General features: G+C 32.1%; 1 protein-coding gene across 1 annotated transcript; it reads left to right on the forward strand.

Annotated features, from left to right (window-relative positions):
* The first annotated feature begins 3829 nt into the window (after positions 1-3829).
* LOC146956635 (protein unc-13 homolog) lies at positions 3830-8298 on the forward strand. Its single transcript, XM_085730230.1, has 5 exons — positions 3830-4508; positions 5090-5971; positions 6144-6599; positions 6721-6907; positions 7169-8298. Exons 1-5 carry the CDS (start codon positions 3960-3962, stop codon positions 8146-8148), a joined length of 3054 nt encoding a protein of 1017 aa, XP_085586356.1. The 5' UTR covers positions 3830-3959; the 3' UTR covers positions 8149-8298.
* Positions 8299-18755: the final 10457 nt, after the last annotated feature.

Here is an 18755-nt window from a genome sequence, read left to right on the forward strand (position 1 = left end):
TTCTAACTTTTTTCTTATTTTTTTCTATTGCTTAGTATAGATATACCATTTTTTCCATGTGAATGAGGAAGACAAACGAGCTAATGTAAGTATATGTCTTTAACCATAATTGTTTACATCAATTCAACTAAAAATTATGGATTTTTGACTGTGATTGTCTTATATAGTAGATTATATAGATCCTCCATATGTTCGATAAACAAAATATTTTAATATAATTTTTGTTTAGATGATTGTCACTTTCTTTAAGCTACTCTTGGATGATACTTTTCACATAGATTATATGGATTTTTGTATCGTAGTTTTTATTTATCTTTCTTGCTCCTCATATATGTCTTGACTATTCATTAATGGTGTAAGTGTTTATGTGGCAGGATATAAACTTCGTTTGCTCAATTACATAGATTGGTCACATACTTACCTATGTAAACTAAACTTGAATCATCACTCTAATGCTAGGATTGTCCCTACGTGACATCTCTAAAAAAACTTGATTTCTACTCTCTTATAAGTTTTTTTTTTACCAAAATGTGCAGTTAAGTTTAAGTTACATAAATATAAAGATGACTTCTCACGTTATATATATATAAAAAATGAAACGTCTCGCGCCACTAAATTAATACATAGACCAAAGAGTTGATTTTACGGTTACTCTACGTATGTCCTAATTTAATCCGTCAAAAAAAAAAGCTCTAATTTAAATATACTTTTAATATTCTATAATAATTCTATATATGTTCACATTAAGAACTTTTAAAAAATAAATGACCAACTTTTCCTTTTTTAACGAGTAAAGGACCAACTTAAGACCTGAAATAAACATAACAGACCACACATGCAATTAAGCCAAAAATTTATAATATTTATAGTTTGAACTAGCTCCTAATAAAAGAAAAAAACTTATAATATTTTAGTTAGTATTTGTCCCTCCTCTAATTTTTTGGGCAAGATCCGCCACTCAGGATGATTCCTTGAAATTTGGGGTTTTCTTTACGTTTTTGGTCAGACTATTTTTTATTTTTAAATTCCTTTTAATCTGTATTTTCTATGGAGCAATTGCCTTTTCAACCAAAAATAAGGTAAAATATAATTTCCTTTTAATTCCTCTACATGTCTTTCATAAACAGCAAATATATTCTTTAAAAATAAAATAAAATTTACAAACATGCACCTTTTCTACATAACAAAAGAAAAACAAACAAAAATTATCAAATACAATGCATTTAAGGTTGTACGATAAAAATATCTATACACCTCTATTTATTTTTTTAGTGTCAATAAACCTTCAACTTTTTTTAAATAACCAGTTCTAATTTTAATTCTATCAAAAGAAATGTTCATTATTTTTTCAATTATAAACAAAACATTTTAAACCAAAATTGAGTGTACTTAAATGAAAAAATTATAAGTGCATTGTATCAATATTACAGTTTTTTAATCAATTAAATATTTTTTTTATTATTTAACCGTATTTTAACAAACGCGTGCAACACACGAGTTGAATTCCTAGTTGTCAATAAAGAGATTGTCGACCCAATTATCCCATGCAGACGGTTAAGACAAATTAAAGGGACTCCTTTTCACCTTATCTTTTCATCATATGTGCCCAAGAACTTCCCTCTCTTATTCAACATGTAAGTCCAGAGGTTTCCTTCCTCTAACACGCTATAACGAATAGTCTAATTAATTAACGGTGGAAACAAAAGATGGAATCGAAACACAATTCAACAATTATTTTATCAAGGAACTACGAATTCTATCTTGCATACACCTTTGATTCAACAAGTTAATGAAGACAAACTACTAATATGGAAGGTCGAAAAGGATGGTCATTGTTTTGTTAGAAGTGCTTACAAACTTTGTGTGGATATATGATTCTCACCTCATAAGGTCTGAATTTTGGTCACGTATTTGGAGGCTCAAAGTTCCCCCAAGGTAAGGTATAAAACCTTATTTGGCGTGTATGTAGAGGTTGTCTTCCCCACGTAGAAGATTGCGAGATAAAGGCATCCGCTTCCCATCTAGTTATGTTGTGTGTAGTATAATTATGACGATAATGCTCATATTATGATTTATGGCACCTGAATTTGATGCATCATTGCGTATTAATTATAACGCGGAGGTTATTATTTTGACCTTGTTACATAAGTTTATGAAGGATCAAGTTGTGTGTTTTGCAACTACTTTATGGAGCTTATGGAAGCACCGAAATTTGAGAATTTGGCATGACACTACTGAAACGAGTGGGCATATTTTTTGAACTGAACAATACATATATGATTGGTGATTGAAATCACGCCAATAGAAACCATATTGTTCGTGCTTCCAGTAGTGTAAACCAAGTTGCTGCAGATGGGGCGTCTAATAATTCAACTTCGGGCAGTATGGAATGTAACAATAACGTACATCATGCGAGTTCTCCATGGAAGAAGCCGACGACAGATAGATAGAAGTGTAATATAGATGCCTCAATTTCCTTTCAACTGAATTGAGTAGGCATAGGCATGTGTATCAGAGATGATGAAGGATGGTACCTACTTGCGAGAACTTTGTGGATCACACCACCATGTACAACTGAAGTTGGCGAAGCTTTGGGGTTATTGCACACTATTCAATGGGTGCATGATCTTCGATTTGATAATGTGGACTTCACTCTTGATTCTAAAAAGGTTGTAGATAACTTTCATTAATGTTATTGAGTTTGGTGCGATATGTGGTGTCTGAATGTAAACATTATTTTAATTTTTTTTTTAAAACACTTTTGTCGAGTTTAGTCCAAAGCAAATAAATGAGGTCACTCATGCTTTAGTAAGGATAGCCACATCTGTAGCTCCAATTTTTTCATTAATTAATGTACTGTCATGTACAATTTGATAATAACTGAAATGTTATAAAGCATCTTTACATAATGAACCAATTACGAAATGTGTTCATAAAAGTGTGTTAGAGTGTCAATTACTAGTCCTTGTGAGCATAGCTCAAATAAGAGAGACAATTCATTGAAATATGAAAGAATGAAGTTCGAACCTCGAATTAGGGATGACAAAGCGGGTCGTAAGTCAATCAATCAAGCAAACCAACCACAAAAATAGTGGGCTAAACAGGCTAAGCCACCTCAACGAGTTAGACGTGACGAGCTCACTAGAGTTGACATATTCAAAACTCTAGCTCAGCCTGTAAAAAATAGCAAGCTACACAGGTCAAGCTGCGGGCCATGCCTGTTTTGACATCGCTGACTTAGATTCTTTACTTACTCACCTTAATGGTGAAATCCTAACAACTAAGTTACTTGAGAAAGGAAAAAAAAAAGTGTCTATTACTAACCCTCCTACCTAATAGGAAAAAAATTAAAGAGCATGTAAATAAAAAAGGAAAATGCTATTTATCTAGAAAAATAGCATCAAGAATTTTTCAAGACACATGTGGCAAGTTTTAATTGCATGATTTATTTGTCCACATGTGACAAGTTTTAATTGCATGATTTATTTGTCCACTTCCTATTTTTTAGCCACACCTCCTTGAATTGTGGCAAATAATGCATTGTGATTGGCTACTCTTTATTCTTGAAGAATTCTTGATGTTTTTTTTCTTGATAAATAGCATTGCTCAATAAAAAAAGGACCAATTTTAATTTTTTCACGTATTGTATTAGAGAAAAAAGCAGAAAAAAACAATGCAAGAACTAGCTAGCTAGCATTTTCTGTTTTAGTAACAAGGAGGATTACAGTACATTACACGTAATATCTCGTATTCTTCGCAAATAACAACGTTGGCAAACCCATAATCACACATGAAACTGCTGTCAACAACGTTAAACTAACAAACATGCAAACCCTTTTAATACCAACTACGTACCTTTCTCTCTCCCTCGCCCTCTCCCTCCTCCTGATCATACCATTTCTTCATCCTTTCAAACATCGCCACCATCATCACCACCGGTTATCCTGACCCTCCGGCGCATGGGTCAGCATAGCCGCCGTGAGTCCTACCCTTCTGCGTCATATGACTTCCTCCACCAACGCCGTCTCGAAACGGTCCTTGGTGGTGAAGAAGATGAGCTTGAATGGCCATTTGGAAAGGTGGAAACTATGAGCGCTGATGAGGTGAGGGAGACAGCGTATGAGATCTTTTTCACGTCATGCCGATCAACGCCGGGGTTTGGTGGACGTCAAACGCTGACGTTTTATTCTAACCATGAGAATAATGCTGGTGGTGGAGATGGTGGAAAGCCGAACCAGACGGTGTCGAAACCAACGAGTAGGGTGAAGAGAGCGTTGGGATTGAGGTTGATAAAGAGGTCGCCGTCGAAGAGAATGGCTGGTGGTGGTATAATATCTTCTTTGCCGTCGTCTCCGGTGGCTGGAGGTAGTCCTCTTTCCCATACGCCGCCTCCTTTTAGGCCGCGGCGGCCAATGACTGCCGCGGAGATTATGAGACAGCAGATGAGGGTTACGGAACATGATGATAATAAATTGCGCAAGACCCTTATGAGAACCCTTGTTGGTCAAGTATGTTCTATTTTTTCAATATGTTTCATGTTCATTTCATGTCCTACAATATTATATTTTACTTTGGGGAAAACAAGATGATGATGAAGACATGCAAATAATTTTAAGAATGGAAACAATGTGATGTGATACCAAAAGAAAGATAAAAATGAAATATAAAAGTTGAATTGTAATAGATTGTTAGAGGATAATCGATCATTTTGGTTCATAAATATGCGAGGGGCCGTCAAAATCATTCTTGAATGTAAGAAAATGACGAAAGAATGTGTTTTTTGTTAGTCAATTTGATCATTAAACATGTCTTTGACTCTTTCGTTAGTTAGCTTAGTCCTCAAATGTGTCTTTTGGCAATCAATTTGGTCATAAAATTACTAGTGATTTTGATACAAATACATTCAGAGACACGATATTGACACCATCTCATGGACCAAAATGACTATTTGCTCTACCGTTATATCTTTTGTTGCATAGGATTTGATTATGCCTCTTGGTGTCATGAATGAAAATGACCCTAACATGAAGTGATGACTAAATTAAATGCTTTTTTGTCTAATAATTAGTTTCATGAATAATATTTGCAGATGGGAAAGAGATCAGAAACTATAATTCTACCATTGGAACTTCTACGACACCTAAAGCCATCAGAATTCAGTGATTCAAATGAGTACCATATGTGGCAAAAGAGACAGCTCAAAATCCTTGAAGCAGGGCTTCTCCTATACCCATCACTCCCTTTAGAAAACAACAGCACATTTGCGTCACGCCTCAGAGACATCATAGACAGTGGTGAATCAAGACCTATAGATATAGGCAAAAATTCAGACACAATGAGAACCCTTTGCAACTCTGTGGTTTCCTTAGCATGGAGAAGTAACAACGGTACTCCAACTGATGTTTGTCATTGGGTAGATGGATTCCCTTTCAATCTTCATCTATACACTTCTCTTCTTCAAGCAATATTTGATATACGGGACGAAACATTAGTCCTTGATGAAGTTGATGAGCTTTTTGAACTCATGAAGAAAACATGGCCAACGTTTGGGATCACATTGCCAATTCACAATATTTGCTTCACTTGGGTTCTGTTTCATCAGTATATAGCTACTGGACAGATTGAACCTGATCTTCTTTCGGCTTCATATGTTATGTTGACCGAGGTTGCAAATGATGCTAAGAGGGAGAAGGAAACTTTGTATGTTAAGATTCTTTCTTCGGTTTTGAATTCAATGCAGAGTTGGGCTGAGAAGAGGTTGCTCAATTATCATGAATATTTTCAAAGAGGGAATGCTTCTCAGATAGACATCCTTTTTCCTGCCACGTTGTTAGCTTCAAAGATTTCGGGAGAAGATCTTACAATCACAGATGGTGAAAAGGGTGACAGAGGAGACTATACCATTGTGGATTCGTCTGGTGATCGCGTTGACAACTATATTCGTTCATCCATGAAAAATGCATTTGAAAAGGTTTGTAAGGTTTCTTAGCTAACTATCCTAATCGGTTATTATTAATGCCTAATCAGTTATCATATTCTACTTAATCGATTAACAGTTCAAAACAAAAATTACAAATTAAACAGAATCAGAAAGGTATGTTTGTGAAATATATAATCATAATGTGTTTGTTTTATTTATGAAGGTATTGGAGGCAGTGAATGCAAAATATGGTGAATATGAAAGAAATAAAGAATTGAGTGAAGTTCTGCTTCAATTAGCTCATGAGACTGAAGTTTTGGTGATGAAGGAAAGGCAGTTATTCAGTCCAATACTAAGGAAATGGCATCCAACAGCAGGTGCAGTTGCAGCAATGATGCTGCACGCATGTTATGGCCATGTTTTGAGGCAGTATGTTAGTGAAGTGAATTCATTGACATCTGAATCAGTTCAAGTATTGCAAAGGACTGGTAAATTTGAAAAGCTAATTGTCCAAATAGTCGTTGAAGACTCTAATGAGTGTGATGATGGTGGAAAAACAGTTGTGGGAGAGATGGTTCCTTTTGATGTTGATTCAATCATTTTAAGTCTTCTTGGAAAATGGATCGACGAATCACTCAATAAAGGCAAAGAGAGTTTGCAAAGGGCAAAAGAGACTGAAGTAAGTTTTGTATTTATGAATTATGATAATTGTTCTTTCATACTTGAAGGACATAAAAATTATGTGTTAATTTCTTACCATAGAATATATGGTTAACAACTTTTTTTCATTTATATTGCAGACATGGAATCCAAAGTCTAAAACAGAACTATATGCACAATCAGCTTCTGAGCTAATGAAATTGGTAGAGACGATCGTGGACGAATTCTTCCAAGTTCCAATAGCAATTACAGAAGATTTAGTTCAAGACCTTGTTGATGGATTGGAAATCCTCTTCCTAGACTACATGAAATTTGTTGCATCATGTGGTAAGAAAAAAGAGACTAATAACATAATAGTATAATACAAAATTGCCTCTTTTATTTTTTAATTTTATTAATTAAAGTGGCTCTAATGGATACTTTACAACCGTTCCCGAAGACATTTGAACTATGTACCTTGAGGTTAGAAGGCTAAGCTCCCACCGCTGAGCTAGCACCTCAAGTGTCTAAATTGCCTCATTACCTTTTTATATACAAGCAAAATGTGTAATGTACATGTATTTTCTTTTGACCTGTATTTTTTTTCAGGTTCAAAACAAAGTTACATTCCTTTACTTCCTCCATTGACAAGATGCAACCGGGACTCAAGATTCCTCAAGCTATGGAAGAAAGCTGCTCCATGCGGTTCTAATAATGAAGATACGTATCAAATTAACGGAACACACGAAAGTCACAATCCTCGTCCTTCAACTAGCCGAGGAACACAACGGCTCTACATTCGTATCAACACCTTGCACTATCTCATGACTAACATCCACTCCCTTGAAAAAGCTCTAACAATGAACCCTGGTGTTGTACCTTCTAACCGCCTTCGGTTCACAAACAACCGCAGGGCACAAAACAACAACAATTCATATTTTGAATCCCTTAACTTGTCTATTCTAGCAGCATGCCGCCATGTCTCAGAAGTCACTTCATACCGTCTTGTATTCCTCGACTCAAGTTCTGTCTTCTACGACAGGCTCTATGTTGGCGGGGTAACAAGAGGTCACATTAGGCCTGTGATAAGAAACCTAAAGCAGAATCTGATACAAATGTCAACAATATTAACAGATAGAGCTCAACCATTGGCAACGAAGGAAATAATGAAGGCTTCATTCGACGCATTCCTTATGGTTTTGCTTGCTGGTGGAACCTCAAGGGTGTTTCACAGGCATGATCATATGGCACTGCGAGAGGATTTCGAGAATTTGAAGAGAGTTTTCAGCAACAATGTGGAAGGTTTGATAGCAGAAAACGTTGTGGATGGAGAGGCTGCAGTGGTGCAAGGAGTGATTGCATTGATGGGACAAAGTACTGAGCAGTTGATGGAAGATTTCACTATTGCTGCATGTGAATCAAGTGGAATAGGTATGATGGGAAATGGACAAAAGTTACCAATGCCTCCTACTACATGCAAATGGAATAGAGCAGATCCTAATACAATGTTGAGGGTTTTGTGCTATAGAAATGATGGTGCTGCAAATCAGTTTTTGAAGAGAACATTTCAGTTAGCTAAGAGGAGGTAATAATATAATGTAACTAAAAAAGAAGGACAAGATATTGGTGAAATGATGAAATCATAGATTTGAATTGTCAATGCAATTTTGTTGTATGATTCTTATGATCTTCAAGACAAAGAAGAAGTGAAGAACTTGTGCAACTTTGGTGATGGGAAATGGATGTTTGTATCTATTCAATTTTTATGGTCATGGGAAGGGGAGGGAGCACATGTGTATTTGGAAAAGGACATAAGTTGTTGAATGGAGAAAAAAATTAAAAAAAATAAAAAGAAAAAAATGTCAAGAAAACAAATGTTTTGTTTGTTTTCATCATTTGATTTTTGTACAGATTGCAGAAAAGTGGTGAAATGTAATTATTCAAGCAAAAAAAAAAAAAAGGTTAAAAAAGATTTATGTTTCATACATGTTCATAACATCAAAACAACCAGGTTCCTCAAGCCTCCTTTGTCATACATCATGCAAGAAACAAGATAAGGTGTTTATTGAAATTTGGGGTATGTCTGTTTATGCCTCATTGATTTATGATCAGTCTATATGTAATGTTGTTCTATTTGATTAATGAAATTAGTGTTTTAATGTCAATAAAAATAAAGGAATACACAATTGTATGAACATACAATATACAATAGAATCATGAATGAATAGGCTTTTGCGTTCTTATTAATTTGTATGCATCGATCAATTTCGTCTTCAAATTATTCGAAATAGTTAAAACGTCCTTGAATTTTATAAATGTCGATCAATTTTGTCCCCCGTTAAGTCTCACTATTAATGATGATGACGTGTAACGTTAAACACTAATGTGGATTGTCAACTCATATGTCACGTATTCAAGGACAAAATTGATCGAAAATTTTGAATTTTTTTTAAACTTTTTTTTGTATTAATGTTCTGTCCCATGATGAGAAAGAAAGCTCATATATTCAGTTTATTGAAATTGAGGAATTATATAGCTCATTCTTATAAAAAGAAACACAAGAGATATGTGGATATCGTTTATAATGAAGTTTATAAACATTTTCTAATAAAAAAAAACATATTTATACAGATAACAAAAAAGCACTAGTGGAAAACAAATTATATATCTGTAACTTTTCTTAAAAATAAATAAATTACATGTAAGTTATGAATTGTAATATAACCCTTTAAAAGATACCTCAGATACCCCACTTATTCACCTTGAAAAAATTGAATTCTAAACACTAGACTACTTGACAAAAAAAAAAAAAACTAGATCCCGCACAGGACAACTAAGTTAATCGGATTAGTTGAATATTAAAAATACAATCAAGATATTTTTAAACATGAGTTATGCTAACAATTGTTACATGATTTATAAATTTTATGTAGAAAAAATTCTTTTATTTTTTAGTTTTAATGTGTTGAACACACAATATTCAATTTTTTTTTTCTTTCTTTAGACTCCTAAGCAAATTCTCTAAATACACTTGTTAACATTTTCTTTTAAACATTAATACAATCAGGGGCGTAGCCCTTCATTGACAAGGGGTAGCCTTGGCTACCCCAAAAATTATATTAATCTTCAATTAATTGGTATAAATTTATATTCGACTACCCCAAATAATAAACATTGAGCTACCCCAAACAAATTCAATTGCTGAAAATTACCATAAATAAGAAAGTAAATACATTACTACATGATTGATAGATTTATTTATATTGGTTTGATACTTACTTAATAACAATTATAGAAAAAAAAACTTTTTCAACCGTAAAAATTACCAAGACAATAGTCATAAACAAATTAAATGGACATTGAGTTTCTTGCAAATAACCTATTTGTTTACATTGGAAAAGACATTATTAATATATTTAGTAAGCGGTCAATTATGCATAAAATTGGCTTCTTGAAGTGCATTTTATCCAACTAAAATCACTTTTTTTTTGTTTGTAAAATTTTAAAAAATCAAGACAAAAGTTGAATAAAATTTTTATAAGGACTAAACCTAAAAAATTATAAACTATGGGATCAAAAACATTCTTATCCTTAAATTTAATATATTTGTTTTAAAAATATTTTATCGTTTCTTTATATTTGGCCCCTGCGTAAAAAATTTGCTAGCTTCGCCGCTGAATACAATCAATAGTTATTTTTTGCCACACGGTTGAGAACCTTTGCTCGCAACACCTTTGACATGTAGATGTAGTCATAATCCACCCTAAAAACCATAACAAAGACGTGAGAATGAGTGCACTACAACAATAACTATTACTCTCTACGGTCATTATTATAAGCAAAACTTTACTTTTCAGATACATTGAATAACTAATTTATCTAGTCTATATTATAACCAAATACAATAATTATTCGATATATTTAAAAAATGAAGTTTTACTTATAATAGTGACTGAAAGAACTTATATACGAAAAAGTTAACTAAACGCTCCACTTTTACTTGTGCCATTTATTCACCATAACACTGCTTTAATTCATAAATGGCATACTCATTAAAGAACCATAAATACAATAAATATTGAATTAATTAAAGTGATAACATTAATGCAGACCAAATTGATCATACTCTTGAAAAAAAAATAAGGGGAAGAACATAAGGAAAACACATCAGAAAAGACAAGGTGAGAATAGGATCGTGTTGTTATTGTTGTCATCAAGGTTGTCAAAATCGAAATTTTGCTTCAGGTCAAAAGGAAAGAGCAAAATCAAAAATCGTAAAATCGCAATCAAAATCGAAGGATTTTACCGAAACAAAAATAATGTTAAATATGTGTTATAAATTGTATATAATCGTAACTCATTTTAAAGTCCACAAAATACTTATGAATAAATAACTAAAAAAATGGACAAAATCCTTCAAAACCCTTTAAAATCCTATGATTTTGTATGGATTTAACTATTTTGTGCGATTTTGATGCACTTTTACTAAGATTTTTCCTATTTTAAGTGTGTGTTTGGTTCAGCTTTGAATATAATTGATTCTGACAGAATTGATTCTGATAGAATTGATTCTGACAGAATTGATTCTGAGAGAATTGATTTATGTTTGGATACAATTATGTAGAATTGATTAAACAAACTGATTTATGTTTGGATACAATTATGTAGAATTGCTTTTGAATGTATAATTACTAAAATAGACATAGCTAAAGGAGAATTGATAAAGAAGGAGAATTGATAAAGGGCAATAAAGGAAAATAATAGGTTGTAATAATAAAATATAATATTTACTGTTTATAATTGATTCTAGAAAAGCTAGAAGCTAGGATTTGTAGCTTCATGGAGAATTGCTTTTGGAGGATAAAAGCAATTCTGAAAAGCCAAACCAAACACGTTGTTTTTGGCTAGAATTGCTTTTGGCACTGTAGAGAATTGCTTTTGGCTGGGCAGAAGCTGAACCAAACAGGCCCTAAGATTTTGGTATGGATTTAAGTCATTGAAGATGAATAAAGTCGCAAATCTGTATTTTAGGATTTAAGCCAGGAATTTGACAACAATGATTGCCACTATTTTCAAAGATATTGTTAGTTGTCATTTCGCTACCAAGAATACTAAACACCAACAGAGTAATGATGAAAGTTATAGAAGAGAGAAGCATGTGTGAATAATTTGTTCTATGCAAAGAGTCTCTATTTATAACAAAATAGTCACATATATCAGATCCATACAATGCTCAATCACGATTGTTATTGTTTCCAAAACTGGTCATTCTGTCATTGCATTCCAATAATTACTCCAAATCAGAAAAATAAATGCATATTGATACAATTGTCTCAACATTTATTGTTTTTGAGCTATATAAGGTGATGATATCGTGCAATATCATCAATGAATCAATGTTTGTGTGAATTGATAATGTTTGACCAAGGTAATAATTCCGCAAATGCTGAGTATTTAATCCTTACTTCCAGTTTTGAAATCCATTTAACACAGTTTTGGAATGTTATGCAGAGTCAATGGTAAAGTAAAACACTATTAATTTCATAATTAATAGGAGTCAATGAAAGATAAAATTGTCATAGGAAAAAATTGGCATGATACATGGGCCATTACATTTTTTTAAGGGTAAAATGGAGATTTCCTAAATAAGCAGGAATGAGGATTAAGAAGCAATTAGGTTTTGGATTAATGGTTGCATGACTTAAGGGGCACTTATGGATTAATGGATAATAAATAGATAGATAGATTTGTATTAGATCTGGAGTATAACATATCAAAATATGACAAGTCTATAATTACAATTTACAATTGCCTTATTCATACAAATTGTCTATATATCCAAAGGAAAGAAAACTAATTAATTCTTGCTGTTACACAAATAGTCTTCAATAATGAATAAACGTTAACCTTTTCATCAAGGTGCATGTGTCTCATCTTGAAAGATAGTTTCATTGATTGTTTGCAACACCAAATGGAAGAAAAAGACGGGGATAACCTCGACGCTGATGAATGTTTCCGGCGACATTCATTTCCTTCAGAGGGCAGTTTGGGCCACCACTTCCGGGGATAAAGGTGCAGCCAGATGGCCCTGAAGGAGGAACAGGACCCTTGTCAAGTGATTGTAAGCTCAGTTGAAATTTGTTTTTGGTATTCAATACCCTAGTAGCTATGTTTGGTTCAACATGAGATATAGTAAGAAGCAAAAGCATGCCCAAAATAACGTTGAGAACCTTCATGGTGTGGTGTGTCTTTGAAAATGAATTGGAGATTTAATAAGAAGAAAAATATTGCACTACTATAATATTTGAGCATCTCATGGGGGGATCGTGCTATTTATATTTGGTGTACCTAACATTCTTGAGTAAAATAAATAAATTGTGTGACTCATGAGTTATTTTATTTAACGATTTAATGTTGACTAGTGATCATTTATTAACTAACTAACGGTTATCTTATATTACTACTACATTTGAAAGAAGCAAAACAAAAACATCAAATTTGTTTTGAATTGGTCACATGATATAATTCATGCTATTGCTATGGAGAGTTTTTGACTTGAATGCATGGTTTTTAACTTCTCTTTTTTGCATTTCCTTCTAACCACGTAGCCTAATTTTTCTTTTGACAAAACCACGTAGCCTAATTGAATAGATCTTTTGAAAAGGATATAGATCAATTATATAAATAAATTATTGATTAAAATCAAAAGGACAAAGTTTACTACTTTGCTCTTCTTTGATTGAGTCTATGTTTTGACTGGAAAAGAAGCAGATGGTCGAATTTGCTAAATTTCTTGGTACTGCCTTTAGTGTGTATAATTATTTAACTGAGGGGGAATAATGATATACATATTAATTTGTAAAAAAAAAAAAAGGTAACATATACATTAAATGGAATTTAATTTTTCATTTTACACAAACACTTAATCAAAAGAATGGGCGCAATGTTTTTATTTTGGTTTTAGGGTTATGCTTCCAAAACCAAAATATTAAAACAACTTATAAATAAAATATGTCTAGATTCACATCTTAGAAATGAAATATAGATATTAGATATGTAAAAATAAAGAATTTCACCAAGTTGGTGGAGAGTGGAGACATTCCCGATTATTCTACATGCGCATGCCCTTTGTCACGCAAACTAAAGCTCACACGCAAGCACATTCGTTTATATTGCACGAGTTTATCATAAACTAATATTATATAGAATTAACTAATATTAAACCACATTCCTTAAAAAATTTGTCCAAGTAACTAACTTTTTCACGGCGCTGTATTATTATCATATAGTTCGTCAAATGGTGCATTTGATATAGGGAAAGTATTCTGTCCCATAATGAGAAAGAAAACGCAAATATTCAGTGTATTGAAATTGAGAAATTGTAGCTCATTCTTATAAAAAGAAACATAAGAGATATGTGGATATAAATTACAATGAGGTTTATATAAGTATAACATTTGCTTATTAAAAAAACATATTTATACAAATAACAAGGAAACAATACTGGAAAACAAAGTATACATCTGCAACTTTTCTAAAATAAATAAATAAATTATCTGTAAGTTGTAATATAACCCTTTAAAAGATATTTGTATTAGATGAATATAACATATCAAAATATGACAAGGCTCGCATATTTTGCCTGAGTTGTCTGACACGGCTCGCATAAGTTTTATATAGGTGTCGGACACCGATCGTAGGAGCGTCGAAGTAAAGCAAAAAACAATTATTTAAAACGCCGGTTCAACACGTATCGTACGAGTGTCATAGGAGTGTCGGACAATGAGGCGCGTCGGACACCGCAACATGCCTAGTCCTAGAGGTGTCCGTGCTTTATAGGAGGGCAGACTAGGCCACCAGTTCCAGGGATAAAGGTGCAGCCAGAAGGCCCTGAAGGAGGAACAGGACCCTTGTCAAGAGATCGTAAGCTCAGTTGAAATTTGTTTTTGGTATTCAATACCCTACTAGCTATGTTTGGTTCAACATGAGATATCGTAAGAAGCAAAAGCAAGGCCAAAATAACTTTGAGAACCTTCATGGTGTTGTGTGTCTTTGAAAATGAATTGGAGATTTAATAAGCAAGAAAAATATAAATATTGCACTACTATAATATTTAAGCATCTCATGGGGGGATCATGCTATTTATATTAATTGGTATACGTACCTAACATTCTTGAGTAAAAAAATAAATTGTGTGACTCATGGGTTATTTGATTTAACGATTTGATGTTGACTAGTGATCATTTATTGATTAATTAACTGTTATATTATATTACTACATTTGAAAGAAGAAAAACAAAAACATCAAATTTGTTTTGAATTAGTCGCCTGATATATGATTCCTGCTATGGAGAGTTTTTGACTTGAATGGTTTTTCAATTTTCTTTCTCGCACTTCCTTCTAACCACGTAGCCTAATTGAATATAACTTTTGAAAAGGATATAGATCAATTATAGTTACTAGTTTGAGACCCGTGCCCTGCACGGGAAATGTTTTTCCAAAAATTATTTTGTATATATTAAATAACATATTTTTTTTTAAATATTTCTTGTGGGTCCTTATTATAAGAAATTTTTAAAAAAAATTTGTGGCCCTATTTATAAGAAAATGTCACATTTTTTAAGGTATAGTTATTGTTTAAAAGATATTTTTATCCTTCATTTAATGATTCTCTTTTTAATCTTAATGGGTGTATTAATGATTGTATTGGTGTTGGCCTAGTGGTATTGGCTTGGGATCTGGGAGTGCGATCCTCCTTAAGGTCGCACTCAGGTTCGATTCTCTCTGGTGTCAATTTGGATGGGCTAATTTAGCTTCTTCAAAAAAAAAAATAATGATTATATTGGTTTTGATGATTTTTGGTTTTGTTTCTTATATTAAGAACCAGAATGGGTAGATCAATAATACCTTAAAATTCTAGGGAACAAAATTAATGATTATATTGGTTTTGTTTCTTATATTAAGGCCCAGAATGGGTAGATCAATAATACCTTAAAATTCTTTGGAAAAAAAAGGGAACATTACAATTAAAAAAGTCTTATTTTTATTTTGTCATTTTGTGTTCACCTAGAAGGTTTAGACTTTTTGTCCCCTTCTTCTTTGTGTTACTATAAAAATAGATCTAACACTCTATTTATTTTTTCACCCAAAAACTCAATCCTCTGATAAGTGCGTATGAAAGGGAAAATTAAAGCTAACCGAAAATATGATTTTTTTAAATATTTTTGAAATAAAATCTAATTTTAAATAATTGTAATGGTAACTCATGTCAATTGATAAAAAGGAGGATTATGATTAAAGTCTAGCGAACCTGCGTACATTAATCGCGGGCGGAAACCACCAAACCCGTGTACGATAATGAAACCATATAGCATGAAGGATTACATGTGATTGATTAAAGTACAAATCCGAGTCTAAAAATGAAAAATGATAAACCATGAATTTTGTTATATTTAAAAAAAACATGAATTATCTCAAATAGTAAGAAATTAACTTTGGTAGAAAAAATACACACAATCAATTATCCCAATAATAAATTGGTTCAATGGTAAGTTTGATTCATGTCTCTTATTGGAAATATTTTGTTTTGGAGAGGAGAATCTACAACATCAAATTCAAACAATGTAGATCAACTCTACATAATACATACATGCATAACATAGCAACCTAGTTAATTTAACCCTAATAAGTCCTAACAAATAAATGAAAAATCATTAATCACGGGCACAATCAAATGAACCCGTCTACGAATATAAAACCATATAGCAGAAAAGTTTATGTGTGGCCCATTAAAGCATCAAACCGGGTCTAAAACTAAAAAATGAACTGATCATCAACATAAAAACGGTCCATATATCATCAACTACTTGAAGCAGGTTGAAAATTAAATGTAGAATGAATTTGTTAAGTTTGATTTTTATTAAGCAATAAATAAGTAATAACTCTTTCAAAAAAAAAGTAATAAGATACTACATATAGTGCAATATTGAAGCAACACAATTGCATAGGTGACAAATGAACAGTTTTTACTCCCGTCATATATTATAAATAATAAAAAGCGATGTTTCATCCCTTTGTAGAAAAAATTCATAACAGATGTCCTGGTACAACAAAAAAGTTAAGAAATCGTGAAAATAGTGTTTTGACATGAAAAGTGAAAATTTGAGATTATGGAGATTGTTTTGAGAGTCTAAAGATTTATCTCTTTTTTTTTTCATTTTCAAACTTCAATTTTAAAGTAGAAAAGGTAAATTTTCAAGGACAAAGTTTACTACTTTGCTCTTCTTTGATTGAGTCTATGTTTTGTCCGGAAAAAGAAGTAGATGGTCGAATTTGCCAAATTTCTTGACACTGCCTTTAGCGTATATAATTATTTAGCTTAGGGGGATAATGATGTACAAATCAAATTTGTAAAAAAAAAAAAAAAAAAAAAAAAAAAAAAAGGTAACTTATATGTTAAATAGAGGCAAATGCTAACTTGTGCTCTTAAGGGAATATGTTAAAGAACTCATTATAGAAATATATGTCATAAAAGTTGCGCATTCAACTTTTCAAAAGTCAATAAATTATGTTTTCCGATGCAAAATTGTTTTTTTTTTTTGGTTGGTTCCTAAACATGTGCCCTTATGACACAAATTAGCAATAGCCTTAAATATAATTTAATTTTTCATTTTACACAAACACTTAATCAAAAGAAAGGACGCAACCTTTTCTTTGGTTTTAGGGTTATGCAATTATGCTGCAAAAACCAAAAGACGTAGTACATTTTCATCTCTGGTGACTCGTGGTCGTCGCATTCTCTATTGTCTATCGTCCATGTGTTATTGGTGTGTTCATGGCTTCATCGTCCCTCTTTCATGTTTTTGAAAGTGATGACAATGGAGAAAAGGAAGAACAATTTTAGTTAGTGCTTTATTCCAGGGGTTTCATCCCATTACACAACCCTCGTTATTTGATTGTTTCGTAGCAATTGTGATGAGTTAGATGTCCCACATTGCTTGGAAAAGTGAAGGTTTGGCAATATATAAGTAAGAATCTGAAGGCATGAGTATTCCGGTCACTTAAGTATAGTCATATTTATAGGCTTATGATGTTATTAATACGAGAGTTTGTTTGCATATTGATCTCTATTAATTTGAATGAATATCATTTACTTTTAATGTAAAAAAAAATCAATTTTATTTGTTCCTTGGTTAAAAGAAAAAATAGCATTTGTTTATTCTATTTTCTTTTTTGAGTTTAATGGCCATGCATTGAAATTATTCTATATATTTTTTTTTTTGAGTTTAATGGGCATGCATTGAATATCTAACAAGAAAACATCAATTTATCATTTCATACAATTAATTTCAAACTATATTTATGATTTGGTAGAAATAATACAAAAGGCTTATTGGATGTAGGCGTGCATCTTCTATTTTCTTATACAAAATTCTCTTCTATTTAAAAGAATTCCTATATAGTAAGTTTTAATTTGTTAAGTGGTTGTATATTTTCATCAAGCAACATATGTTTCCGCAGAAACACATCACAATCTATCTGTCCATGTCCTTTATGATTAATCCAGTAATGATGAGTAGAATCTGAGTCATCTACGTAATTGTGCTTGGATTATTTAATAGTAAGCAAAATCGCTAAAAATGGATAAATGTGTAACACATTTAGAAATTATAAAAGACACTGAAAATCCAGAAGCTAATTCAGATATGTATATAGAAGTAGAAGATATGGTAGTAGTGTATTAGTTATCTACAACATACAAATATGGAAAGACGGTGTTTCCACGCACATATCTTCAACAACAGCAAAAAAAGTGTCCAATTAAAACTCCCATAGTGATCTATAATGTTGTTTGTAGATATTATCAAAGTGTTGTACATATCATAGATTATATATATACACGTGATTATGAGATTATCTCATTCTCAACCCTGCTTGCTTTTTAAGGAAGGAATTATTAAGTGTGTACGATTGAGACCACTTTACATTTTACACTCTTATGTAGACATATATTCTCTCAATTTTTGTCCTATCTCATGTTTTCTCAATTTTTTCATCTCAACTCTTAACTATTTTTTCTCCTTTTTCTCAACTTTCAAAATCACTCCCGATTTATATTTCAATGACCTAGATCTTCCATATTATTTCCTCATATTTTTATGTTTTTTTTTAATGTGGTAATAGTCAATTTGATCCT

Source organism: Medicago sativa, chromosome 1, assembly GCF_051527215.1.
Source record: "Medicago sativa cultivar Bolivia chromosome 1, Bolivia_mono, whole genome shotgun sequence".
Classification (NCBI taxonomy): domain Eukaryota; kingdom Viridiplantae; phylum Streptophyta; class Magnoliopsida; order Fabales; family Fabaceae; genus Medicago; species Medicago sativa.

Excerpts from the sequence above, each read along its gene's own strand:
- LOC146956635 (XM_085730230.1), top strand. The coding sequence starts at position 3,960 with ATGGGTCAGCATAGCCGCCGTGAGTCCTACCCTTCTGCGTCATATGAC. Across the intron at positions 4,509-5,089 it reads TGAGAACCCTTGTTGGTCAA|ATGGGAAAGAGATCAGAAAC; the intron begins GTATGTTCTATT and ends TAATATTTGCAG. Across the intron at positions 6,600-6,720 it reads AAAGGGCAAAAGAGACTGAA|ACATGGAATCCAAAGTCTAA; the intron begins GTAAGTTTTGTA and ends TTTATATTGCAG.